General features: G+C 33.0%; 2 protein-coding genes and 1 long non-coding RNA gene across 5 annotated transcripts; all 3 read right to left on the bottom strand.

Annotated features, from left to right (window-relative positions):
* Positions 1 to 5,171: 5,171 nt before the first annotated feature.
* Positions 5,172 to 5,659, bottom strand: LOC145313057 (uncharacterized). The gene is made up of 2 exons (XR_013877228.1): positions 5,479 to 5,659; positions 5,172 to 5,249 (listed from the first exon to the last, which is right to left on the bottom strand). It is a non-coding gene; the product is annotated as an uncharacterized LOC145313057 (long non-coding RNA).
* Positions 5,660 to 5,672: 13 nt separating this feature from the next.
* On the bottom strand, positions 5,673 to 13,161 carry LOC145313054 (uncharacterized). Of its 3 annotated transcripts, XM_080152312.1 has the most exons (16): positions 12,938 to 13,161; positions 12,622 to 12,744; positions 11,971 to 12,104; positions 11,733 to 11,789; positions 11,545 to 11,603; positions 11,018 to 11,111; positions 10,799 to 10,881; positions 10,302 to 10,379; positions 10,063 to 10,154; positions 9,756 to 9,854; positions 9,041 to 9,111; positions 8,500 to 8,586; positions 7,592 to 7,696; positions 6,985 to 7,114; positions 5,912 to 6,518; positions 5,673 to 5,812 (listed from the first exon to the last, which is right to left on the bottom strand). In XM_080152312.1, exons 4-14 carry the CDS (start codon positions 11,778 to 11,780, stop codon positions 7,049 to 7,051), a joined length of 882 nt encoding a protein of 293 aa, XP_080008438.1. In that variant the 5' UTR covers positions 11,781 to 11,789; positions 11,971 to 12,104; positions 12,622 to 12,744; positions 12,938 to 13,161; the 3' UTR covers positions 5,673 to 5,812; positions 5,912 to 6,518; positions 6,985 to 7,048. The 3 variants fall into 3 exon arrangements, with proteins under 3 accessions (XP_080008438.1, XP_080008437.1, XP_080008439.1); XM_080152311.1 differs by having other exon boundaries at positions 5,673 to 6,518; XM_080152313.1 differs by lacking the exon at positions 5,673 to 5,812 and having other exon boundaries at positions 6,298 to 6,518; positions 7,602 to 7,696.
* Positions 13,162 to 13,847: 686 nt separating this feature from the next.
* LOC145313056 (uncharacterized) lies at positions 13,848 to 25,828 on the bottom strand. Its single transcript, XM_080152314.1, has 4 exons — positions 25,499 to 25,828; positions 16,217 to 16,317; positions 15,771 to 15,881; positions 13,848 to 14,375 (listed from the first exon to the last, which is right to left on the bottom strand). The coding sequence occupies exons 3-4, from the start codon at positions 15,813 to 15,815 to the stop codon at positions 13,971 to 13,973; spliced, it is 450 nt and encodes a 149-aa protein (XP_080008440.1). The 5' UTR covers positions 15,816 to 15,881; positions 16,217 to 16,317; positions 25,499 to 25,828; the 3' UTR covers positions 13,848 to 13,970.
* Between the last annotated feature and the right edge of the window lie 1,902 nt (positions 25,829 to 27,730).

Genomic DNA, 27,730 nt, shown 5'->3' with positions numbered 1-27,730 from the left:
TTTTTACTTTTTTAACAACAAATTTTTATGTGATCTAATTATCCGATTGATCTGTATTTGGTATGCTGATTCCTGGGACAACAAAGTACAATATTATAAGCGAAGCAACTCTATAATCAGGTCCTAAAAATGTAAGTATGTCCATAAACATTATTTGAATCAAGCAGTTTTTCAACAAATTTACTTACAAATTTGCTTCGATTCTTAAACATCTATATTCTGATTATTCAGTTCTGACACTATAAAAGTGTTAAAGTCCGTTTGTCCTACCGTTTCAATGTTTCGCTTTTATGGATGATGCCATCCTTGTTAGCGAAAGTTTTGTGAGATTTAAGTAGAAGGGTAATGTTGTATGTAACCTAAAATTTCAATAACTCCTTAACCGATTTAGTTCTCTACTTATTGATTTTGCAAGCTTCAAAAAGATCCCTGACTGATTTTGGCTATTAGATTATTTCTATTAAAGATATGGCATTAGGCTATTTTTCTGTCCGCCCCTCCCCTGAATACAGAGCATAGATGCTAAAGGGCGTAGCTATTATGTAACTTGTCACACGCTCAAAACATAAATACACACACATGCACCTTCCATAAAAAGGAGAAGTGGGCAGGTTTAATAGTAGGAATGTCCAAGCTTTTTAATTTAAGAGGAGTAAAATGAGGGGTTTCAAGGGGTTTAGGAGGGGTAAAATGAGAGTTTGAGGGGAGTAAACGCCCTTTTACCCCAAACATTGGACGTCTTTGCTTAATAGAAAGTTAACAAGTAGCTTAGCAACAAAAAAACAACTCTTCCTAGTACAAAATCAATTGTTCCTTTGTTTCTAAAAATTATATAAAAAAACAGAATCTAAAGAAAATAGAACTTCAATTAAAAACCTATATCATATTATAGCAAATACAAAGCTCTCCTGAAAATTTTCCAAAATCGGCTTTGACAGAGATCTTACAGGACATAACACAAAAAAAAACTAAATTTGTTAGACGTACTTGGACGGAGTGCTTTTTACACATTCTGATTCTGGATTAGTTTCTTTTGGTTGCCATAACAAGTAATAGTTATTTCTCGCATCGTATTATAAACAGCTTTCTGCGGATATAGAATGTACAATTATAATATTAAACCCAGTTTTTTTTTAGCCCCCAGATGCAAAATGTACATTTTTATATTCGTAAAAAGCTGGATATAATACGATGCTAGACATAGTTTTTTCGTATGGATGAGAACTGGTTCTTATCCCCCGGATTCGAATGAATACGAGAAAAAAATTAAGGTAATGATAAATTTAGCTGTTTAACCAACCTCCAATCCTCCCAAACAAAATTGGGGATACAAAACCCATCAATTAAATATCAAATTCACTGGCCTCCCTACTATAAAATTCTGGCTCAATAACAGCTGAGTATCCACGTGGATATTCAGCTACTATTGGGGTCTTTTTTGGATACTCAGCTACCATTGGGAAAATGTGTGGATATTTAACTACCATTGCATTGGTGGACAAAAGTTTTAAAACAATTATTTTGGATTTTGTAACAAAGGTTTTGATATAAAATGTTATAGTTTTCACTTATATTAGTAGCGCAGCATTTATTTAAATAAAAATAAATTTAGTAGGCAATGTCAATAAATATTTTTTTTGTCCCTAAATAACTAAATATCAAACAAGTGTTTTTTTTAAATAATTTATTTAAAATAATGAACAAAAGTGAGTTGCAATCACTGTAAGTCATACAGACGAACGGACATACACTAATGGAATAGCAGATGCACCAAATTAAAAACTATGTGGGAGGAGCGTATTATATGTACAATATGTATGATCGACATGATTAAATAAAAGAGGATGGAATTTCACGTAATGTTCTACAATTTAATCTGGAAACATTACTTTTTAGTAGCGAAGCTACTCTATAATTCACTTTGTCCGTCCGTCAGTCCGTCAGTCCGTCAGTCCGTAACGCTATGGGGGAAATGGGATTTACTCAGCTCCTATAAAAGATAGAAAGCTGAAATTTTTTGACAACATTCCCATCATTAAGGAGCACAATTAACTATAAAACATCAATGGCGGTCGGACGGCTTTTTAGCAGGTTTTAGGCTATTTTTTTATTTTTCACATTTTTCCTCATATCTTTGGTGTTTATGGTCCGATTTTCAAATTTTTTTCAGTTAGATATATCAAAATTAAATTTTCCGTCGTTTGAAGAAAACAACAATGACGGTCAGACTGCCTTTTTGCAGGTTTTTGGCTATTTTTATATTTTTTACATTTTCCCGCATATCTTTGATATTTATGGTCCGATTTTCAAACTTTTTTCAGTTAAAGATATCAAAATTAAATTTCCCTTCGTTTGAAGAAAACAACAATGACGGTCAGACTGCCTTTTTGCAGGTTTTTGGCTATTTTTTTACATTTTCCCCCATATCTTTGGTGTTTATGGACCAATTTTCAAATTTTTTTCAGTTAAAGATATCATAATTAAATTTCCGCTCATTTGAAGAAATCAACAATGACAGTCAGACTGCCTTTTTGCAGGTTTTTGGCTATTTTTATATTTTTTTTACATTTTTCCCCATATCTTTGGTGTTTATTAATCGATTTTCAAAATTTTTTTCATTTAAAGATATCAAAATTAAATTTCCCGTCGTTTGAAGAAAACAACAATGACCATCAGTCCCATCCACGAAATTCTGTGCTTCGCTACTTATGGATGTTGTCATCCTTGTTATAAAAGTTAAGCTCTTCTATACTTAATGTTTAAGTTAGTATGTTGGTCTGTCTGGAATGGTTTGCTTTTTTTTGTCAATTTATACATGTTAGAATTGTCCTATCGATTTAATAAAAAAAAGTACGATTTAAAATCGTAGCAACACTATGATAGAAAGTCCGTATAGGTCCATTTTAAACATGTTGCTTTTTAACCTTTTAACAACAATTTTTTCTTCTACAATACAAAGTAGAACGATGTCTGTCCGTCTGTCTGTCTGTCCGTCCGTCTGACTGTCAGTCTGTCCGTCCCTTAAGATCTCGGTAACCACTGAACCGATCGGATTCTACTCTTCAGGGAATATACCTACTGGTCCTGTGGTGGTTTTAGGCTATTTTCTTGGGGGGGTGGGACACCCCCAACCCCTCCAAAAATAAAAAATATCCCCCCCATTTTTTTTTATTTTGTAGAAGATTTCCTTGGTCCTTTATGTATTTCGCCAATAATTTTTTTTATCACCTCTTGGGGAAAAGGCCCTAGAGGCTAGGGGCGAAACCGCTAGTACAATATAATAAATGAAAGCAAAGCTTTTATATAATAAGGGTCTGTGCGTCTGTCCGAGACATCCCATTTTGTCCCTTTTTTGTATCATTTTGAAAAGTGCGACACCCTATGACGTCATCAACCTTTTGGGAAAGAGAAAGGGAAGAGGGGAAGAAAATCTCTTCAAAAGAGATGGGAGAAAAGGGGGCTTTCTTACTATAATAGGCTGAGTCGATTAGACAAAAAAAATCATATATAAAGATGCAACGAGTGCAAACTGCAATATTTGCTATGATCTTTGTAATTCTACTTTATGTTGCCTTTCCATAGAGAAATTAATTTGTACTTTCTAGAAATTAATTAACTTTTAAATTCATCCAGCTTGGAAATGATTTAGGGATAATCTCGTATTTTGCTGGTTTATTGCCCCTACAGGGCCATATCCTAACCTGCGTTCGACTCTTACCCTGCAAGAACCTAATTTAACCCTGCGGGGCAAATCTAACATTAACTTAATTCTTCATAGTTACACACTATACCTCTTAATATTAACCGCCATGCCAAATTTTAGTGTTGTAACTATTTTTTAGTTGAGTTCCTTTTACTTTTGGTATCTTTAAGTGTCACACCCTCCCTCCCCCTTTGAAGGCTATAGATAAGTAGTTGTGTTGTTTGCATAATTTTCATAATACAAGGATAACCACATCCATAAAAGTAAAGCTCTAACAGTAGGATAAAAGTACATTTACACTTGTAGAGTTTCAGAACTGAATAATCGGAATATAAATGTTTAATAGTCAAAACAAAATTGAAAGTAAATTAGTTGAATAACTGTCTATATACAGGATAATGTTTAAGGACATTCTTACATTTTTGGGACTTGATTATAGAGATGATTCGCCAATAGCATTATAACTTTCTTGTTCTAGGAATCTGTATTCCAAAAATCAGATGAACCATAAGGATGACAATATCCATAAAAGGGAAGCTCTGAAGTGGTAGAACAAACAAACATTAACACTTGTAGAGTGTAAGAACTGAATTATCAGAATATAAATGTACAAAAGTCGACAAAACATTATAAGTAAATTTCTTGAAAAAATGCTTAAATACAGGATAATACTTACATTTTTAGAACTGATTATAGAAATAATTTGCTTATAACATAACACTTTGTTGCCATAGGAATCAGTATTCTAACAATAAGATCAATAGGATTAATACATCATATAAAAATTGTTGTTAAAAATATAAAAATAAACATGTCTAAAATGGAAGTACGGACATTCTAGTAACAATTATTGAGTTGCTACGCTTTCTAAATCCTACCAACTACTACAGGTATCACTATGCAAAGGTTGAAATCAAGAGGACAATTCTAACATGCCCAAATTAACGAAAAAGATATCCTTTCCAGACAGACACACCCTAATTATAGAAAGCTTTGCTTTAATATTTAGTGGTAAAAAAGTTGATAATGTTTCAAATGGGCGTACGGGCATTCTGGTAACATTTATAGAGTGGCTATGCTTTCAAAGTTATACCTAACTATTATAGGAATCATCAGCTAACTGTTCCGACGGATGGGCATACGTAAGGACAGACCCTAATTATAGAAAAGGTTTAAAAATCAGACATCTGTATTACATTGCAGGGAAAAAAAATTTCCGCTTTGTTGATATCATGTTTTCTAGCGCACTACAGACTGGCTGACCAAGTGGGTTGTATAGTAAACGCAGATATTATAATCTTCACCTAAACAATCATTTGTAAAACCAGCTGAAAAAAATTCATTTTTCTTACGGAAATTAAGTTTAGTCTCCAATTTTTGTTTTCCCCTAAACATAGCTAACAGACAAACATTTCTAATCTTAGAGTAGCCACGCTAGTAAAGGCTAAACATCACAAAAACAAGTAAATCTTTCAAAAATGTTTTATATTTTAAATTAAAATGGATTGTGATTAATGGCATTTAGGAACAGTTTTGGCATTCTCCTCTTAGAAATATTTTTTTTCAATTTTGAAAATTTTTATACCCTCCCCCTTCCCCCCTGACAAAACAACTATTTTAGGTTAGGTTAGGTTTTAGAATAGGGAGCCGAGCGCTGCGATTAGGTAGGCAAGGGTGCCGAGCGCCGCGGCCAGAGTTCATAGTTCTGTCAAGGGGGGGAGAGGGGGGGGGGGGAATTTTCAAAATTAAATAAAATATTCCTAAGAGGATATTACCACAGCTTTTACATAAAGGGATAGTTGCATGAAGTGCATTTCAGAAAAACAATTTCAATTGATATGTTTAAAACTACATGTACAAAATTAAAATCTTTTTAAATATATGCCCTATAAATATAGCTTAAACCATTTAAAAAGAAAATATATGCAGTTCACTAATTTCATAAATAAATGCATTTCGTGCAACTAACCCTTTAAATATACAACAAGTAACATTTTGATATTACATAGTATATAGTAAATATAATTATAATTCAACAGTTTCACAAAATTTTTAGTGACCTTAAATTTTATAATTTCAATATATTTTGTTTGTAAAATTCATTATTTTCTAAATTAAAAAATTATTTAATAAAAAATCCTTAATTTTAAGTTACAAATGCATGGAAGAAATGAAAGAATTAATATTTAAATTTAAACTTGTTCTTACCTACTTACAAACTATGAACAATATTATTTTAACAAAATAGTTTTTACTGAGAGAGAAAAATTTACCCGAAGAAAAACAATTTAACTATTTGAAATTATCATTTTTAGCAAAATAGCGTAGACTACTGTACACTATTGTTTTAGATTATAACTAACGAAAAAGTTTGATTATAAAGAGTTTTTCATTGGATTAAATATCGCCCCCTGTATTTTTTTCTTACATGTCTAGATTCTTAAGAAAATACATTAGATAATGTTCTGAAAAAAGATGTGTTAAATGTAGTTTCACTAAGTATAACACGTTTTTTATGCCAAATTATTAATTATGACTTAATAGATTAAAAAATGAAGACTGAAAAACTGTAGTTTCAAGTTTTATATAAGGATAGATAAATAATCATTGATTACAACCTTGCATTTATAAATCTTGTAATAATTATAGTTTTCTGTATGACCCGTACAAATATTAATAAGCTTTCAATTATAGCTTAATGACAAACCGAAATGACTGTTATGTTAACTAAAATTTTACAGATATAAAAAGTCTGTTTTTTATTGTGATGTAGGTTGCGATATTAGAAACCAGTTTTCTGCAGGGCTGTTAGCATCTGAACAAAAAATGATATTTAATACAAAGATTTATAATAGATGAAATGACTTCAATTTTTAAAAGAGAACTTAAAGGTTCGCTTTGTCCTTCATTAACGGTTAGCACTTTTCATTAATTTTTTTTAGGTAGTTTTCGAAGTACATTCTTGCAACTTTTAATGGTGTATATGAATGAATAACCATGCATAAACTCTATTTCTTCCTAAGCAATTTTAAAAAAAGGTAATATCACCTACGAATACAAAAATTTCGTGACATCATTTCGTTGTCATGTCATGAAATGACAGACTGATGAATAAAACAATGAAACAATTCAAAATCATATTCATCCTATATCGTTACGGATTGAATGACGGACAGACAGAAGAAAATTTTAGAGTGGCTTCACTTAAAAAAGTAATTTGAGTAATTTCACTTATGATGATAGCAACGAATCTTAATAAACCTTAAAATAAAAGTTTATACCTGAAAATAATGGCAGGTTTGGTGGTTGTGTCTATGTGAGCGGCCGCCAGGCTGCTTTTAGGTACTACGCAATGCGCGCTAGGGCCGAGAACACGCGGACAAAGGCTAGCTGTCTTGGACTGCTGGTCTCCTAAAACAAAAAAAAAAATTTATTTTCACGACAAAAATATCTTAAAACATTTCTTTAAATAACAAAAAAATAATAAAGAGCTTTAAAATTATTTGTTGAAAAGTTTTTACACTTCAGGTTTGGAACCAACCAATCAAAATTAAATTAAAGTATTGAATGTTTTAAGCCAACGAATACAATAACTACAATAGCGTGGTTGTTATACTTTGGGTTCTAGTGATTTTAGTAAATATGATTTTTGACTTTCTGACTTTCATCTGACCGTATAAATGAAAATATTATATAACTAATGTTAACTCATCAATGTTTATGCACAAAATTACTCCTACTGCAGATTACAATTAGTGGTTGAAACTTGAAAATAAACCAACATATCAAAATCTATTAAGAGTCACCAAGTTGTCAAGCCAACAAGCCAAAAACATTTTCTTATAAAACTTTTGGGACTAGTGTAAAAAAAAAACAATTTTCCCGGACCTCTAAGTACCTGTACTGGCCATTAATAGGTGGATTGAATGGCAGGTTATTGGAGACTGGAATGTGATTATCCTCAGGATGAGGAACTGGCCGGCTATCTTTAACCTGGACAGAAATTAATTATTTAAAGGGGGGGGAGGGGGCGAAAGTGACACTTTTTGAAACCAAAACTAAAAGTCAAAGGAACTCAACTAATTAAAGAGTTACAGATCTGACATTTTGCATGGCAGTTGCTTTATAGGGGTACAATATGGAACTGTGAAGAAACGGCGTCGCAACCGCCGAAAACCGCCGAGAAAAGGCAAAAAAAATTAGGCGGGAAACGGCGGTTGCGCCGCCGTTTCTTCACAGTTCCATATTTTACCCCTATAAAGCAACTGCCATGCAAAATCTCAGACCTGTAACTCCTTTTTTAGTGGAGTTCCTTTGTTGACTTTTAGTTTTGGTTTCAAAAAGTGTCACTTTCGCCCCCCCCCCCTTTTAGTTTTAAAAATCTCAAGAAGGAAAATAAAAACAAACTAGGAAATGTATTTAAAGAACAGATAGAAATTTTTTGAGCCAAGCTACTTCCAGTAGCGACTTCAACGAATAAACAAAAAGGTAGCGTTTTAATATTTTTAATTAAAGCGTTTTCCATTCAACTTAACATTACAGGAATATGTATTCGTTATGAATGGCTGAAGTAAAAGATCTCAAAATTTCAAAGAATTTTAATTCCATTGGTCAATATAGGGCTTAAAGCAATTTTGAGGACTGAAAGGAAAATAAAACAGCCCAACCTATAAAGTATAGAAGTAACACCCAAATAACCTAATAGAACATAATCGCTCAAAGCCACATGAACAGAAATAGGTAAATAATAGCTATGATGAGATGATCACAGACTCAAGAAAAATCAATTTGTTTACCTTGACAACGTCGAGATAAAGATTTCTGTTCATTTCAGTAGCCAGGTTCATATTGAACATATCACTATCCTTCTCAATATCTTTAACCTAAAAACAACAATGTATAATAAAGATGATTGTAAAGTGTAATCCTAATAAAAGGTCTGCCATTTTCGGTATGAAAGTGCAAGAGTGTGTATGTGTTTATATTCTCTTTAGGTCCCTGAAGGGTTTTAAACTATTAATAAAAGGTCACGTCTACCCTCCCAAGATCAAATAAATCCTAAAAATCTCCAATCTAATTTTATTATCCCTAAAATTATGTGGCGAAGTCAATCTCACCTTCGGGAAGAAGTATTTGTTGTACATTTATGTTTTATTATCTCTGCTAAAAAATGAATGGGGAGACAACGACTAATTAAAAATAAAACAACTATAATGAGCTTATTTTCGCTGGATTTTAAACCTTTAGTTATATAAAAACAGATTGAATTTTAAATAAGAAGAATGAAGGAAACTAAACATTACAGATAAACTCTTTATCACAACAATAAATATTCACCTTAATTTGATTCCATTGATTGCCATTCAGATTTTGAAAACTTGTATTAACAACATCATTCTTGTATGTACCTTAAGTAATATTTGATCATTAATAATTAACTAGGGTGACAACATCCTCCAGTGGCGAAGCACAAAACATTCGTGTGTGTACATTTATGAAAATAAAATACATGCATTCAATATTTTTTAAGTAATAAAAATTAAAAATGTCCTAATCAGTGAAGTTTCAACAAACTAATAAATTAAGTTATTAACTGTCTTCCCTGACATTTTTTTCTGTCCTAAAATAAGACGCTTTTAACTTAAAAATTATGCCCTATAATATTAACTAGGGTTGGGCCGGATATCCGGTGTGGCCGGATATCCGGCCATTTTCAATATCCGGCCGGATACCGGATATTGAAACTATCCGGCCGGATATCCGGTTCTATAATTTTTAATACTTTACACCAAAAATCTCTGCTTTTAAAAATTTTAAATGGCTATAATTTTCTTATTATTGAAGCTAGAAGAACTTTTTTTCTGAACAAGTTTAACTTAATGTAAATTTGTATAAGATTTCTTAAGAAATTTTTTTTGCTACTGTAGTATCTAGTAATTTGGCCGGTTATCCGGTAATTTGGCCGGATAACCGGATATCCGGCCCAACCCTAATATTAACGTCCTAGAAATTGCTCTATACAAATAGATCTTGGGACCAAAACTAAGCTTACTTATGTCTAGCTTCATTCTCTTGGTGTTGATGATGTCCAGATCTGGCATGTTGATGGTCTTGTTGAACATGGAGGTCACCTCGTACGGTTCAGACTGACCTAAATTTAACGGAACGTGTTTAAGCTGGACTTTAGGAGTAGTAAAATATTACTAGATTTAAATCAGGAATAAGGTATATTAATATTAATCTAAGAAAATTTGGGTGGGAGGGTGGCAGTCAATAGAACAAAGATCAATTATCATATCCAAATTGTATACCTGCTTTTTACAATATAAAAAAATGTGTTTTAATTTAAATTTACGTACCTAAAGCCCTGTTGTAAACATCGTTTACATCAACACCAGAATCAGCACTGGATTCGCTGGATTTCCGCAGAGATTTCGTTGGCATCAAAGGTCTAAACAATAACAATTTTTATTCAAAATTTTAACATTAGTTAATAATTAAGTCTAGTAATAGAAAACTAGTCTTTGTTAGAAATAATGAAATAATATTTTCTTTTCGCACAGGAAAAATAGCTTTAAACCAAGGTGTAAAAACTCACCTGAATCCAGATTGATGTTCTCCAACTCTTGTCTTCTCTGCAATGTGTTGCTCCTCTTCCTGGTGAATGAAGTTGCATCTGAACAATTAAAGTTTGTGAGATTTCAAACAAAATACATAATTTTAAATTTTTTAACTCTTTGAATAATGAATCCTTTGGATAAATTCTGTAAAAGTTAAGATTATGTTTGATGTAATAAAGGTAAATCCCTGTACTAATAATCAGGGATCTAAAGGGATAAGACAATGAATGATAAATTGATGTACATCCCCAATGACTACCGTTCTGTAGGTAACAATTATTGTTTCAAACATTTTGACATTAATCTTTATGAACAAACTACCTAATCAAAATTTAAGTAAATGTTACTCCAAAACTAACCAATAAGAAAACTTAATAAAAAATTTTTAGGAGACTAGTGTAAAAATTATAACAGTCCAATGACCCCCTCTTGACTTATTAAACTAATAGACAGGTTGCATAAACATGGAAAGTACCTTGTGCCATAAGCACACCATCCCTTGATCCAATATTTCTGGCACAGCTTTGTCTTGTACTTGTTGTGGCGGATCATATCATGCTGAAAGTAATTTACGTATTTTATACAGCTTTCTGCGGATACTAAAATAAAAAACTTAACTGTTTTAAACCGGATTTAAACTTCTTTTTTAGCCCTTTCGATATTGGATATTTAAAATTTTTATTTAATATCTTACCCTTAATTTTGCTTTGCCATGAGCGAACTGGCACTGATTTCCATAAATGCATTCACCCTTCTCTCTAAAGTTGCGACAAAACTCTGTCTTAAACCTTAAAGACAAAAAATATGTAAAAGTGAATAAAAATAATCTCGAAATACTACCTATGGAAGTAATACAAAGGGGGGGGGGCGGATGTGCCACTTTTTGAAACCAAAACTAAAAGTCAACAAAGGAACTCAACTAAAAAAAGAGTTACAGGTCTGAGATTTTGCATGGCAGTTGCTTTATAGGGGTACAATATGGAACTGTGAAGAAACGGCGGCGCAACCGCCAAAAACCGCCGTTTCCCGCCGAATTTTTCGGCGGTTGCGCCGCCGTTTCTTCACTGTTCCATATTGTAACCTTATAAAGCAACTGCCATGCAAAATCTCAGACCTGTAACTCTTTTTTTATTTGAGTTCCTTTGACTTTTAGTTTTGGTTTCAAAATGTGGCACATCCGCCCCCCCCCCCTTTATAATGATTAATAAATTGTGTCTATACCTGGGATTTGGGGATATAATCTGGCCAGGCTTTCCATCCTGTGAGATCATTTGACTTCCCTAAATTAAAATAACAATTTTAGACCAGCTAAACGACGGATTTTAAAATACATAAGTTTCTTGTGGTGGCAAAGTAATAAATTAGGAATAAACAAAGATTTTATTGAAAGCTTCGTTAATTAAACTTACATCTTTAGATTCATTATCAACTCCACTGGCGTAACTAGCTGTATCCATATGCTGAACCTAAAAAGTAACATAAGTTAACTGAACGGAAACCCCAAAATAAATATTAGAATAGGTATTTAAGTGGCTAAATAAACCGCACACTTTTCATAGAACTATTACATATTTATTAATATAAAGGGGATATTTCCTTAACACTAGTTTACACTTAATTTACCTTATAAAAATAAAATATATAAACCTGTAATAATTTTTGTGCCAGTCTAGTAGCACTGTCATGGTCCCATGTGTCAGGATTACTGTCCCACAATGGAGTCTCTTCGTTTGTACCCCAAATTTCCTGGGAATCACCGAGAGTGGACCATTGAGATTCGCCTAAAATTCAAATTCGCAAGAAAATTTTAAAATTTGGTTGGGTTCATACAGGTACTGCAAGACCTGATCATATAAATACAACTTAGTTAATAATAATAAAATGCAACCTTATTTTATACGTCGCCCCTAGTTTCTAGAAGAATGTAAGGGAAATAGCTTAAAACCACTCTAAGATATCCACTTAAATTACATCAAATTAGGACCAGCAATTAACAAGATCTTTAGCTTCAGACAAAAAAAAACTAACTACCTTAATTACAGGTTAGTCGTGCGTTAGTTGACAGGGAAACTACTTGAACATATTTCTATTACCATTCGGCAACTACTTGTTAAACTAGTGTCTATAACGTATGGGGGGGGGGGGGAGATTCTAATGGTAAAATGTTGTTTACTTGTCAGCAGCACGATGAGCCAAGCCCTCAAAATTTCTTTAAAAACCTTTAATCTATTAATAACGCTATGTGTAAAGCTTGATTTCATATGACTGATATTTAAAATTTAGGAAGTAAAAAATAACCTGTTTGTTGTTGTACTATAGGTAAACTAGAGGCATTTTCTGCGGGTGTTGTTGAAACAGGAGCTGTTGAAACTTGTGGAGTTGTTAGAGGCGTCTCTGATTCTGTGGTTACTACTGTTGTACCTTATCAAAATCATAATTTGAAATAAAATCTTTTAAGTTTTTTATTTAACACAAATAGAAACTTAAACTCAGATCAGAAGTTCATTTTATGAAAAATAACAAAAAATTTGGCGCGAGAGAGGAATTTAAGCTTTAATGTTCTTATCATGGGGAGTAATACTATGAACAAAATGAAGTAGAATGTTATACATACCTGATTCTGTGCTCTGTTCAGTAACCTCCTGGCAGTGGCGGCAGTGGCTGCTGTTGCAGTTGCAGCTTCGTCAGTAACATCTCCAGGATCCCCATCAACTTGAGAACTGAACATACACTCTCCGTCCAGTTGGGAATTAAACATTGACATATATTCAGCAAGATCTATATGATGAAATTCGGTGTTGACATCGCCCTCTTGAGGTGTCACCATGCCCCCGTCAACCTGGCTGGCACCAACGGGTGCTGGCAGCATCACTAGTTACAGGGCCATCAACGGAACCTAGGAAAAAAAATATACATTTTAAAGGACATTCAAATGTAAACCTTATTTACTTACATTAATCTATAAATATCTTTCCTTAAAATATATGTTTCAACTTCCTTTGAATTTTTCTAAAAAGGTTAATTAAGAAGTCTCAATACCTGTAACACTAGCTGTAGGTTGGTTGCCAATACCAGCCGCCGACATAACGACCATCTGCTGGCCGCCTCCTGCGCTGCTGCCAACAACAACCTGTTGGCCGCCAGCGGTAACTAGCTGGCCGTGGTTTGATGTTGGTTGGCTGCTGACTGTGTTTACTAATTGAACTGTTTTACCTCCGTGAGTGGCACTGCCAGCTATGCTGGTCAAAACTGTTACGGGTTTTCCTCCTGAGAAAAAGATCAATGTGAAGTTGAACAAACAAGTAATGCATTGTATTTTTAAGAGATAGATCTTAAAAAGTGAATTTTATAAATAATCTTTTGCATGATTTGTTATTTCTATTTTATTTGATAATAGAATTTAGGTGTGATTGTAGAAAATTAAAATTAACATACCAATCATCATAGTCTGTGTGCCGCCAGGTAGAACTCCCTGGCCTGCCGGCAGCGTCAAAATTTGTCCGGCTCCGCTGGAAATTATCTGAGATCCGCCCCCCGGCTTACCCAACACATTCACTGTCTTCACCCCCTGCTGGTTAGGTATGCTAACCATAACAGGTCTGGAGAATGATGTTCCAGACAATTGTCCACTGCTCACAACAATCATTTTAACACCGCGGCGGCGGCGGCGGCGGGAAGGCGGCTGGTGATTTCATAGGAAGATACGTCACCGGTGAAGGAGGCTGGGCAGGAGACGGCGTGGCAAACTGGTGGGTAGCGGGGGACGGCGGCACACTTGCAGGAGATTGCATTTGGTGCGGGGATTGAGGCACAGGAGCTGGTGACGCATGCATGCTTGGGTGGGGAGAACAGCCAGGTTGACTGCTGCTGGATCTATGCAAGGAGGGGAGGCCCATGGGTTGGTTAAGCATTGGGCCACCAGGCGAGGGAAGGCTGCTGTACATAGGCACATGGCGGGGCGTCACATCAGCACTCTCAAAAATATCTTCATTTAGAACATCAAGGTCTGATGTATCATGCCCTCCCTGTCCCAGAACTCCAGTGTCCAAATCCTAGGTGAAAAATATGTGTTCTTGCAAAGTGAAGATTATTATCACAAACTATTTAAGCAAGACTAAACTACCTATATAAAGTTATTAAAGCAGTATTATTATTCTAAAATATGTATTTAACATCATAAATACTTTTATGTCCCTAAATAACCCATTTAAAATACTTTACTGGCAATTAGTTTCAAATCTTTAAATCTAAGAAGGAATTCAGACTTGTATATTTCAAAAGATTAATAATATATTATTATAAAGATAATTGTCATAAGTAATTTGAATTATATACGTCATTAATTGACCGCAAACGTTTTAATTATAATACTGGGGGGAGGCGGATGTGCAACTTTTTGAAACCAAAACTAAAAGTCAAAGGAACTCAACTAAAAAAAGAGTTACAGGTCTGAGATTTTGCATGGCAGTTGCTTTATAGGGTTACAATATGGAACAGTGAAGAAACGGCGGCGCAACCGCCGAAAACCGCCGAGAAATTGCAAAAAAAAATTGGCGGGAAACGGCGGTTTTCGGCGGTTGCGCCGCCGTTTCTTCACAGTTCCATATTGTACCCCTATAAAGCAACTGCCATGCAAAATCTCAGACCTGTAACTCTTTTTTTAGTTGAGTTCCTTTGATGACTTTTAGTTTTGGTTTCAAAAAGTGGCACATCCGCCTCCCCCCTTTTCTCACTGAAAACAAATATTCAGTTTTTCTTTTTGTATACTTAAAAAACATGACCTAAAAAATTGCTCATGTTCGTAAATTCCCACCCCTTATTAATTCCTATAATCCTTTAATTTGATTGACAGGTTAAGATATAACTTCATAATTTATCCATAATTTGTAATTAAATGCTTTAATAAAAAAAAATCAAACTTCAATAACTTTTTTGTCTTTAGAGATTTTTTTGTCAAATAAGAAGGAGTTTTTTTTCTTTTTACTATAACCTACGTTATTAAAGAAGATTCTTTTACTGCAAATGCATCACAGTCAAGAAATGTGAAAAAATGACAAATTGCAGTTTCTTAAAAATGCTTTTGTGAGGAGCTAAAAAGCATTTCACCTTTAAAACTCATTAAGATACTTTTCTTATACCTTATTCTAAATTAATATTAAAATTTTAAGATTTTTTTATACATAATAGAAGAGTTATTTTAATTAGTATTATAATAAGTATAGATGTATATTGTATACAGATAACTACCTGCCCCCCTTTTCCAAGAACCTTTTTGTCTGCTAGCAAATTATTTTTTCTGTTACTTGGCTGTGTTAATATTCCCGACAATATAGGTTGATTTTTAAAGACCCAATTGAAGGTCGGCACATAACAGTTATCTAACCCCTTCCCCCTCTAGTGTTTTACTCTGTAGTTTTGATTTACATTTTCATATTGAGATTTTTTACCTGGTTAGGGGTAGAAGGTGGTTTTGGGGTGTTGGCTCCACTCATTATTCCGCCATCCGTGGGGGTCCTCCCATTTCTGGGGGCGGGCTGGTAGCCATGCTATTACGGGGACTGTTCCTGTATTCATTTGTGATTTTCAAACATTTTTATTTCATGAGAAATTTTGTGTAAATCATACCTATCTATAATTAAAGAAACGTCGCTTAATTTTTATCTCAAAGTGCCTTGTTTAATGTTTACTTCAAATACTCCCATACTATTGTGTATGAAATAAATTGAAAGCAAGGGAAGGGGGCGAATAATTTTTTTCTAATTCTTTAGGGCACTGAATCTATTTGCCCCGCAGGGGTTAGCAATAGGTATTTTTAAAAAACAGAATTTGGTACATTTGAAGAAATCATAATTCACAGATTATTGTTGAATCATTAAATCAAATGTATGAAAACCCATTCCTGTCATGCTGATTAGGGGGAGGTCCAGTGGAATCTCTGGGACTGGTCGACGGCTGCTGGTCATGAGAACTGCTGCCAGACTGCCGTCCGCGGTCCTAGATAGGTAATTAACATTAATGATATGGTGAAATGCAGCCAAAACAGTGATCCTCACTCAATCAGTTAGCATGTCACTGTTCATAAGTATTATTTTAAAATTATTAATATGTTTGAACATAAGTTAAGGCTATTATCTTGGAAGATTTTTAAAAAGTTTAAGGGGGGGGGGTTTAATGCAACCATCGGCAGCATCCTAGTTTAGGAGTGGAGATACCCGGTATCATGAAAATTAAACCCCCCCCCCCGGGGGTATGCATCTATTTTGACACCCGGTATGCATCAATTTTGACCCGGTATATATTAATTTGGTCACCCCAATTTTTTTTGCTTAAAACAGACAAATGGGTAATGAACAATACATAGTGGGTCAAAAATAAAGCATACAGGGTATAAAATGAAAGATACGGGGTAAAAAGATAAAGGGTCAAACATATACCCCCCCCCCCCCGGTATGCATCAATTTTGACCCGGTATATATCCCCCCCCCCCCCTTATAATCCTAGTGTCCATTGAGGTCGTTCCACGCACGAATTTCCTCTGGACTGAGATTCATCTTTAACCCCTATTCTATTTCAAAGAGGGGAAAGGGTTGAATGATAAAGTGATATTCTATTAATAAGTAGGTATATAGTTAGACAACTGCCACTATCCATATGTTGTTTTGTATTAAACTGACTTTATTGTATAATAAAATTGTTTTCTAATATGTGTGTGGTGTAGAATATGTCATTTTTTTTACCTAACATTGATAAAAGTTTGTAGGTTTGTGCCTTGTTTTATTTAAAAATTGAGACTCCTAGTGGGAAATTTTGTTACTAATATATAGGGCCTGAAATTTGGCCTGGAATAGCTGAGGCTTCATCCTCAATGGAGTTATGAGATGATTAGACTGCTCAATGAAATGGACCATCTCCTTCCCTTGTCATGTGATGGACACAAAAGAGGCAAGCTAATTGCAATAAAGCAAAAAAATTGGGGTGACCAAATTGATACATACCGGGTCCAAATTGATGCATACGGGGTGTCCAAATTGATGCATACAGGGTGTCAAAATAGATGCATACCGGGGGGGGGGGGGGGGGGGTAAATGTTTGACCATCTATCTTAATTTTGTTGGTGTCATAGGAAAATGTTATTATAAAACTTTGGGGACTAGTGTAATAAACAGCCAATTGTCCCTCTCTCTCTATTTCTACTGGTGCAATTAATTCTTATATTAAAGTAACAGGATGTCTAACTGTCTTTCTTTTTCTCAGAGAGAGATGAGACAACGGATTGTTTATTACACTTGTCCCCAAAGTTTTTTTTAATAATGTTTATAAGAATTTTGGGGACCTGAGAGAATTTTGTTTGGTTGGTTTATATCAAGTTGAGTTTTCAAAGTTTAAACCACTAATCGTAATCTAAAGAAGGGTTAATTTTGTGAATCATGTACATTAATTTATTTTACATTGTCTTATCCCTTTATATACCTACTTTTTTTCTATGCAAGGATCAGCGGACCAATTTGGTTTCTTTAATTCATTGAAGCTTTGGGTTGGTTTTGAGTATTTTTAAAAGCGAAGCTTTTCTATAATTAGGGTCGGTCCGTCCATCGGTCCGTCTGTCCATCCGTTCGTCACGGATAGCTTTTTTCGTTAATTTAGACATGTTAGAATTGTCCTATTGATTTCAAATTTTGCATGGTGATTCCTTGAGTAGTTAGGTATGATTTAGAAAGCGTAGCAACTCTATAATCATTACCAAAATGTCCGTACGTCCATTTTAAACATGTTGATTTTTTTTACTTTTTTAAATATCTTTTTCCGTTAATTTAGGCATGTTAGAATTGTCCTATCGATTTCAAATTTTGCATGGTGATTCCTGTAATAGTTAGGTACTAGTTAGAAAGCGTAGCAACTCTATAATCATTACCAGAATGTCCGTACGTCCATTTTAAACATGTTAATTTTTTTACATTTTTAACAACAAATTTGTATGTGACCTAATTATCCGATTGGTCTGATTTTTGGTATACTGATTCCTGGAACAACAAAGTACAATATTATAAGCGAAGCAACTCTATAATCAAGTCCTAAAAATGTAAGTATGTCCATAATCATTATCCTGTATCAAGCAGTTTTTCAACAAATTTACTAACAATTTTGCTTTGACTCTTATACATTCGCATTCTGATTATTCAGTTCTGACATTATACAAGTGTTAATGTCCGTTTGTCCTACCGTTTCAGAGCTTCGCTTTTATGGATGTTGTCATCCTTGTTTAAAAACAATTTCTATAAAAGTACCAAAAGTTTTTGAATACAAAAATAAGGGAGTATGTATTTAAAACTTTGGGCACTAGTATAATTAACAGTCCAATATCCCCTCCCTCCCTGTTTATAATACTGATAACCAGTGGAACTATTGGGTTTTTTATTCAATAAAGATTTTTCTCGTATTCATTCGAATCTAGTGGATATGAACCGGTTCTCATCAATACGAAAAAACTATGTCTAGCATCGTATTATATCCAGTTTTCTACGAATATAGAAATGTACAATCATAAGATTAAAACTAGTTTTTTTAGTTAAAACCAGTTTTTTTAGCCGGTGCCTTCGGCACCACGGGGCTAAAAAAACTAGTTTTAATCTTATAATTGTACATTCTATATCCGCGGAAAGCCATTTATAATACGATACGAGAAATAACTATGAACAGTATTTTCTTAATTAACAAATCCTTATAATAAAGTAACAGGATGTTTGTGTGTCTGTGTGTTTGTGTGTTTGTACCGAAGGATCTCACTAACCGCTGAACCGATCGGGTTCTCCTTAACAGGGTAGCTTCTCATACGTCCCGGGAAGGTTTATAACTATTTTGGGGGAGGGTACCACCACCCTCCCTAGAGAAATTAAATTTTTTTTAAATTTCTCAAATTTAGAAAGAAAGTTCAACGAAAAACAAACATCAAACGTAAATTATTAAATTCGACTCTCTCCTTCTCAAGTGCCCCTAGAGGCCTCTAGGGGCGTAGCCGCTAGTCTTTATATAAAAGTAACATAATCAGTGTATATCTGTCTTTGTGTACCGAAGGATCTTGATAACCGCTGAACCGATATCCTTCTCCTTTACAGTGTAGCTTCTCATAGGTCCTGGGAAGGTTCATAACAAAACATAACATAATAACATAATAAAAAAATACACATATCCTCCCCCCCTCCAAAAAAAGATTTTTCTTTATCTTTCTAATTTATAATAAACTAGCGACTTCGCCTCTAAGGGCACTTGAGATGGATGGGGAAATTGACCCTCCCCCCGATTTGAATTTTAGTTTTAAAAAGATGAATTTGGAAAATAAAATGTTTTTTTTTTAAGAGTGGTGCGTGGTACCCTTACACAAAATAGTTGTAAACCTTCCCAGGACCTATGAGAAGCTACACTGTAAATGAGAACTATAACGGTTCAGTGGTTAGCAAGATCCTTCGGTACACCTAGACATACACAAATCCTTACTTTTTATATAAATAAGAAATGATTATCTAAATTCTTTAATTTAAAAAAACAAATTGGTCCACCGGTTATCATGATTTTGTATATCCGTATCATAAACAGGGAGGGAGGGGACATTGGACTGTAAATTGAACTGGTGCCCAAAGTTTTAGATACATACTCCTTTATTTATGTGCTCAAAAAACTTTTATTAGACGAAGCCCAATCTTTCCTACTTTCGATTCCTATGACGTCATAAAAATGAGGGAGATGAGAGGAGAAGTGGGAAAGAAAACCCTTAAAAAGAGGTGGATAATCTCTCATTTTTATGACGTCACAGGAATCAAAAGTAGGACAGATTGGGCTTTGTCCTTTTTATTATATTCTAATTGGTTGGTTAGCAGTAATGAAACACATATTTCAACCAAAAGGGATCATTTTGTTTATTATTATAAGGGATGTACATCAATTTTTCTTATACTAGCGGCCACGCCCCTAGAGGCCTCTCCCCCAAAATAGTTAAAAACCTTCCCGGGACCTATGAGTAGCGGCCCTGTTAAGGAGAACCCGATCGGTTCAGCAAGATCCTTTGGTACAGACAGACAAACAAACAAACAGACATCCTCTTTATGATAAGGTTTATCTAATCCCTTTAAATAAAAGTAAAATAATTTTATTTCAATAGGACTATTCAATCATCAAATATCGGGACTTTGGTACCCAAAATTATATAACAAGGTTAGTAAAAAACTTTGGGTACTCTTGTTAAATTTTCATTGGTTGATTCTTTTAAGTATCTAATATTAGTGTCTAAACTAACCAACCAATAATTTACATCTACAGAAGATATTATTTTTGTCTATCATCAATGGGTACGTACATCAATTTACTGTCCAAAGTTTTAAATCCCGGACTTTGGACTCTAAATTATACTGGTACCCAAAATTATATAACAACAAAAAACTTTGAGTACTCTTAAATTATTAATGGTTATCCAAATTTTTCACCCAATAATTTTCATCTACACAAGGGGTAATTTTGTCTTTCATCAATGGGTACGAACATCAATTTAACGGCCATTGTCTTATCCCTTTAGATCCATTAGTAAATCTTTATCATATACACACATACATAGACACACACACACACGCACACTCACACACACACACACAAACACACACACACACAAACAATCTTTATCAAATATCTTTATTGGATAAACAAAATTAAAAACAAGGATGACAACATCCATAAGTAGCGAAGCACAAAAATCTTTTTTTTGACGGGTGGTGATGTAAAAAATCAGGATAGGGAGGGGGGGATACCGGCTATGTACACTCCTAAACTAGGATTATCCCTTTCTTTTTTTTACAAGTTTAAATACAATTCTTTTAACTTTTTTATAGGAAACTTTTATATATTTCTTTAAAATCCAGTATTTAGAGTAAGTCCTGTATGAGACTAGGTGTAAAGATATCAGTTATAAAACTTTGGGTACCAGGTGTAGTTTACGGTGAAATGTTTACTAATGGTTATAAAACTTTGGGTACCAAGTGTAATATACAGTCCAATGTTTACAAATTGTTATAATACTTTGGGTACCCAATGTAATTTAAAGTTCAATGTTTACTAATGGTTATAAAAGTTTGGGTACCAAATATAACTTACAGTCCAATGGTTACTAATGGTTATAAAAGTTTGGGTACCAATTAGTCCTGTTAATATAATTAGCCTTATTCATTACAGGTTTATTAATTGAGAGAAAATTGTCTGTAATATGATGCATTTCAGTATGGCTGAGAACCGATTCTAATCTAGCGGATATTTAATGGTTGCGAAGCCATTTTTAACGTTAACTTTTCTTGCAAAAAACCCACTTAAAATAAAGATAGGAGTCTGAAAATTTTTGTGTAGATTCCTTAAACAAATTAGAATTGCCGCTCTTTTATGCTTCATGCTCGATTTTTAACTTTAAAACCCTTTAATTATGCGATGTTTGTCCGTAGGTTATTTACGTTTAAATTTCGTATCAATTAAAGAAGTTGTATCAACTTTTTTTTTATAGCTAGCCGGTTCTTTTAGTAAGTAGTAGATGTAAAATTTTTCATAGAATTCAAATATGCAATCGGTTTTTTTGTAGACCTCTTATTTTTTAAGTAATTTAAGTTTTTTAAAAAAATAATTAAGTCGGTTTTAAGGTACTAAAACGCAACAAAATAAAAGAAGAAAATGGTCAGTAAGAACAAAAATAGTAAGATCTTTAATTTGACACCTTACTTTTAAAATTCTGTTGAGTAATTATTGAAAAAATCTATTTTTTTAACCTCGGTATAATAAAAACTTTAGACCTAAATATTTTCTCAAACAGACATAAAAAACATGGGTTCATATATACCATTAGAATCAGAAAAATATTACGAATCCATTGTAAGCAAAATTGAAAAAAATTAAAAAATTAAAAAATTACAGAAATGGCCAATTATTTTTTTTTGTTCAGACAACACTATTGTTTTCCCTTTTTTACCCCCTCTTTACCCCCTCTTTACCCCCTTCCCATTTTTATACTCAATTGAAGAATTAAACTGTTTTTAACCTATTTTTTTATCATATATCAAAAATATACTATGACACCAGTAGAATCAGACTGCAGAGCCCAAATTTGAATTAAGTCCCCAATAAACTTTTTTTGGGGGATTTAAAAATCAATTTTATATGTTGCTGTGATCATTTTGATGGAAGCAAAAGCATTTTTTAGTTTGGGGTTAAATTGTTTCTTACAGAACAATTTGATGTGATTCAGATTATATCAATACAATAATAAAAACTCTACTCTGTTCAATGCAAATAATTTTTTTCTAAAACAATAATTTATATAGAAGAAATTTAACATTAAAATAAAACATATTATTCTGAAGTCTGAACCAATTAAAAGTCTCGTTTCATTTCAGTTTTTTACAATTCAAAAAAGAGTGTTTTCACAAAGTGACTTATTTCCAATGTAGTTAAATAATTTTTATTTAATTAAAATGAAAAGAATGAAAACTATACACATAAAAGATACATGCTTTTTAAAAATATTTAAAAAGATAAGCTTGAATAATCTTATATTTTATCATATTTGTATATGTGACAAAAAAAATTTGTTGTATTGCGTAAACGTTTGTTGTCATCTTTCACTATTTAACCCTTTACAGCCAATTTTTTTTGTGTTTTAAATAAGTGATGGAAAACAAGCACGATAAAGTTAATTCATTGATATATTGTAAAGAATTAAGTTTTTAATGAATTAATTTAGATGAAATCAAAAGGCCTAATTTTACTCTATACCAGAATACTATATATATGAAGAAAACACTCTAAAAGCCACGAATTTTACCCAAATAAAAAAAGACCTTTTGCTCTGATCAAAAAAGACCACAGCAACAGTAAAATTAATTTTTAAATCCCCTCAAAAAAGTTTATTGGGGACTTAATTCAAATTTAGGCTCTGCAGTTTAATTCTACTGGTGTCATAGTATATTTTTGATATATGTTTTAAAAATAGGTTAAAAACAGTTTAAGACGTTGCCTGTACAACATAATATGATATTTTCATATAATTCCTTTTATTGTAGTTTATATACTATATTGTAAACTTTTTTTTTCAATTTTGCTTACAATGGATTCGTAATATTTTTCTGATTCTAATGGTATATATGAACCCATATTTTTTTATTTGTGAAATAATAAAATTAAGTTCAAAGTTTTTATTCTCGTGGGTTTAAAAAAATCGATTTTTTCAATAATTACCTGACAGAATTGAAAAAGTAAGGTGTCAAATTAAAGATCTTACTATTTTTGTTCATAATGACCATTTTCTTTCTTTTTTTTGTTGCATTTTAGTACCTTAAAATCGACTTAATTTTTTTTTTTTTAAACTTAAATTACTTAAAAAATAAGAGGTCTACAAAAAAACCGATTGCATATCTGAATTCTATGAAAAATTTTACATCTACTACTTACTAAAAGAACCGGCTAGCTATAAAAAAAATAGTTGATACACCTTCTTTCAACAAAATTAACGTTAACTTTTTTAGCAAAAAAAAACAATTAAAATAAAGATAAGAGTCTGAAAATTTTTGTGTAGATTCCTCAAACAAATGAAAATCGCCGCTATGTTATGCTTTGTGCTCGATTTTTAACTTTAAAATCCTTTAATTATGCGATGTTTGTCCGTAGGTACTAAATGACACTAAAAATATCTCCTCAAATCACGATCCCCCTTTGAATGGCCCTTACTCGGTAGTTTTTCATCGTAAATCAATGAAATTTTAAACATAGTTAGTTTAAGTAGTTTCTAGTACACACAAAATTTTTTTATTAATATCGAAGCAATACGAAAAAAGTTATCGCTTTCGTAAAAAAGGCACTAAAAACGATAAGAAAACAGCATTATAAACTCTCTCAAAACTGGTTTTTATCTGTACCTATTAAATTAGCTTAAAAATAGCATTTAATTTGACGATTTTAACGTTAAAACAACGTTGAAAACAGCAAAAAAGGCCGTTATTCTATAGCCATTACATTACTTTAAAAGTATAGTCAAAAAAATGTTAAAAATCACGTTTTTTTATTCACCTATTGGTCTGTATTAATTCTCTATCTAGGGACTTACATCTATTGGGAGTAAAATCAAGAAAAAGTTAAAATATTTGTTTAGTTTAAAAATTCACACATAGATGTCTCCAAGTTTTAAGGAAACTTAGACTTGCCAAATTACAATATGACCATACAGGCATTAAAAACACATAACAAACACTTATAAACAAAGGCCAAACTATTTTATCCTATACTTTTATCATTTTAATCATCTTTTATATGTGATCAGAGCCTCCTGCTACTTCTATCTAGTCCTTAACAAGGTATTAACCACTCCTAACCAACCCTTTCCCCTCTTTGAAAAAGAATTGGGGTCAAAGATGAATATTAGTCCAGAGGAAATTCGCGCGAGGAATGACCTCAATAGACTTGACCCCCCCCCCTGTATGTGTCGGTTTTGACACCCGGTATATATCTAAACGGATACCCCCCTACATATTGATATATAGGGGGGTGTCCATTTTGACATTTACCGGTGGTCAAAAATGACACATACGGGGGGTATCCATTTTGATACACACCGGGTGTCAAAATAGATGCATACCCCCGGGGGGGGGTTTAATTTTCATGATACCGGGTATGTCCACTCCTAAACTAGGATTATCCCGCAACCATCTCGTAATCAGTGATTAAATTGAACTGAAATTTTTCATGGGTAATCCTTGGTAGGTCTATTTTCCCTAAATCGAACAAAAAGTTGGAAAAGTAACGGCTGGCGGCTCAGCCATTTACCCGCGTTTTGCCTATTTTCAGGGCAAATTCATCATTAATTACGTAGGAATCAACTTTTAAAAACATATTTTTTTGTTTAATTCATGTAAAATGATAGCAATAGCCATTTTTTAAGTTTCTAGTACCAACAGCAACCGGCTAGAACTTAAATAAGATTTTTGAGCCAAAAAAAAGTAATATGTGTTCTTTTTGTTCGAATTAGGGAAAATAGACCTACCAAGGATTATTCATGCAAAATTTAAGATCAAAATTCGAATTCTAAGTGTTATTCAATCATTGATTACGAGATGGTTGCATTAACCCACCCCCCCCCCCCCCTCCTTTAATCCTAACATACCATGAAGAGTAAGTTTCCTTCTTCCTCTCTTCTTTTCAACTCCTTTAATTTGTTTGTCCATGAATTTTTACCCATAGTTCTAAGTTCTGAAATAAAATATTTTATGCTGATACTGTTGTTCCTGCCTAAATACACTTTACGACTTCCAACCATTTTTAAGATTTTTAAAGAAACCAAAAGTGTTCCCAATTTTCAGCCCATTAAGGGGAAAAGGGAAATGGGCATAAACCGGTTATAAAATATCTGAATCAATTAAGATATCATATGCCCAAGACCGCTAAAACGCTAAAACGGGACCATGGTCAGAAAAAAACACCCCAAAGGAAGTTCCGGGAATGCCTGATTTTAGCAAACCAAAGGGGGGGGGGGTTAAATTTTGACATAATTTGGCTTAATGTGAATATTCTCATTACAAAATACCTTATTCTATCCTTCAACTTACTAAAAATATTACTTTAAGATAATAAGTATTTTAACATTGTGTAAAAAAATTTTAAATTCAGATTTTTTACCACTAGCACAACAAATTCACATTTTTTAAAAATTTTTTAATCCAACTCTTGTTTGGTCTTATTAAAGACTTATGTTTAAATTCAAGCCAGTCAGGTGCCTAACTCTGTACATCAGGCATGTAATGGGAATCCCCCTTCCCTTTCATCCTTTCAACCAGGAGGAAAAGTCATCCCCTCTCATGCGATGCTCCACCCTTTATTTTTGAATGAAATGTATTGCTCAAGTCTAACCGGCCAATAGAGGAAGAGGCTTCCACTTACCCCCTCCCCCGACCCTCTGCTTATTTGACCGGTTGTGTATAAAGAAATTCTATGGATTCTTGGATATCTTGAAACCAGTTTGTGACCATTTCCCTCTCCCCCTTTATGGCCCGAAAATGGGGAACACTTTTGCTTTCATGAAAAATCTTAAAAATGGTTTCAATAAGTGGGCTCATATTAACCCCTTAGCTGATGATAACGTGAACAGTCTTAAATAATTTATTTTAAAAATATTTTTTTATATTCATTTGGGGTTTATGGTTTTTAGTGTCGTTTTTTATGATTGTAATAAGTTTATTTGTATTCATGTGATATTAATGAAATTTTATTTAGAGACTACCAATTACTTTAACTAGCTATGTTTAAAATGTCATCGATCTACATTGAAAGGCCAACGAATTAACGACACTGAAAGACAATCAACATTTTTTATTTAATAGTATAAAAAAAGACTTTTTTAAATGTAGTACCTACGGACAAAGTTTGCATAATTAAAGGGATTTAAACATAAAAATGGATCATGAAGCATAAAAGAACTGCGATTCTCATTTGTCTAAAGAATCTACACAAAAAATTTCAGACTCCTTTCTTTATTTTTAGTGGTTTATTTTTGCACGAAAAGTTAATGTAAATTTTGTTACAGGAAAAAAATAATTGATCCGAAATTTAAACCTACTAAATGAAAACTAGCATAAATCCTGCCCTGTGGGTCTGCCCCCAACCCCTTACCACTTACAAATAAATGAGGTCCATATTAGCAACCTAACTATACAACATGTTCTACCTTGTAAATATTTCAATGAATGAGGGATCTTTTATTTTTTCAGTACAGCTTTGCAACCGATAAATATAATGGATATAGAATAACGTTTTTCACTTCGTTTTTAAGTTTTTAACTCTTGTATTTTTATTTTAATATCTGCGGACAGCTGTCTATAATACGATGTGATAAATAACTATTCCAGTATGGCTTCCAAACCAATTTATATCCGCTGGATAAGAACCTGTTCTAAGCCATACTGAAAAAGTCATGTATAGCATTGTATTACAGACATTTCCCACGATTACTAAAATAAAAATCCTAAAGAATAATGTCAGTTTTTTTTAGCACAGGCCTTAGGCAGGGAGGAAGGGAGGGGACAATGGGCAATTAATTCAATTTTATAGTTGTGACACTGTAAGGTTGAAAAACCAGATAATTCCAGATAAAACGAGTATTTCTGATAGTGCAACTTTTATTGGAATTTTTTTCATTTTTTAATTAATTTTAATTCAAAATGCACCATCCCCCAAACGCTACTTTACTAAAAGCCTCTGATTATCAAGATAAAGAACTTGGTAGCAATTCATTTACTAAAGAATATTAGTTTTAGAATTTAGCGTAGAAAAATAGCATAAAACCATCTTCAGATTTTAATGATGAAAACGGTCTAAAAGGATTTTAGAACCTTTATGCATC

The sequence above is a fragment of the Acartia tonsa genome, chromosome 3 (assembly GCF_053477335.1).
Source record: "Acartia tonsa isolate MP-2025a chromosome 3, ASM5347733v1, whole genome shotgun sequence".
In the NCBI taxonomy this organism is placed as follows: domain Eukaryota; kingdom Metazoa; phylum Arthropoda; class Copepoda; order Calanoida; family Acartiidae; genus Acartia; species Acartia tonsa.
Note: the sequence above shows the minus strand (reverse complement) of the source record. Positions and strands in the feature narration are given on the sequence as shown.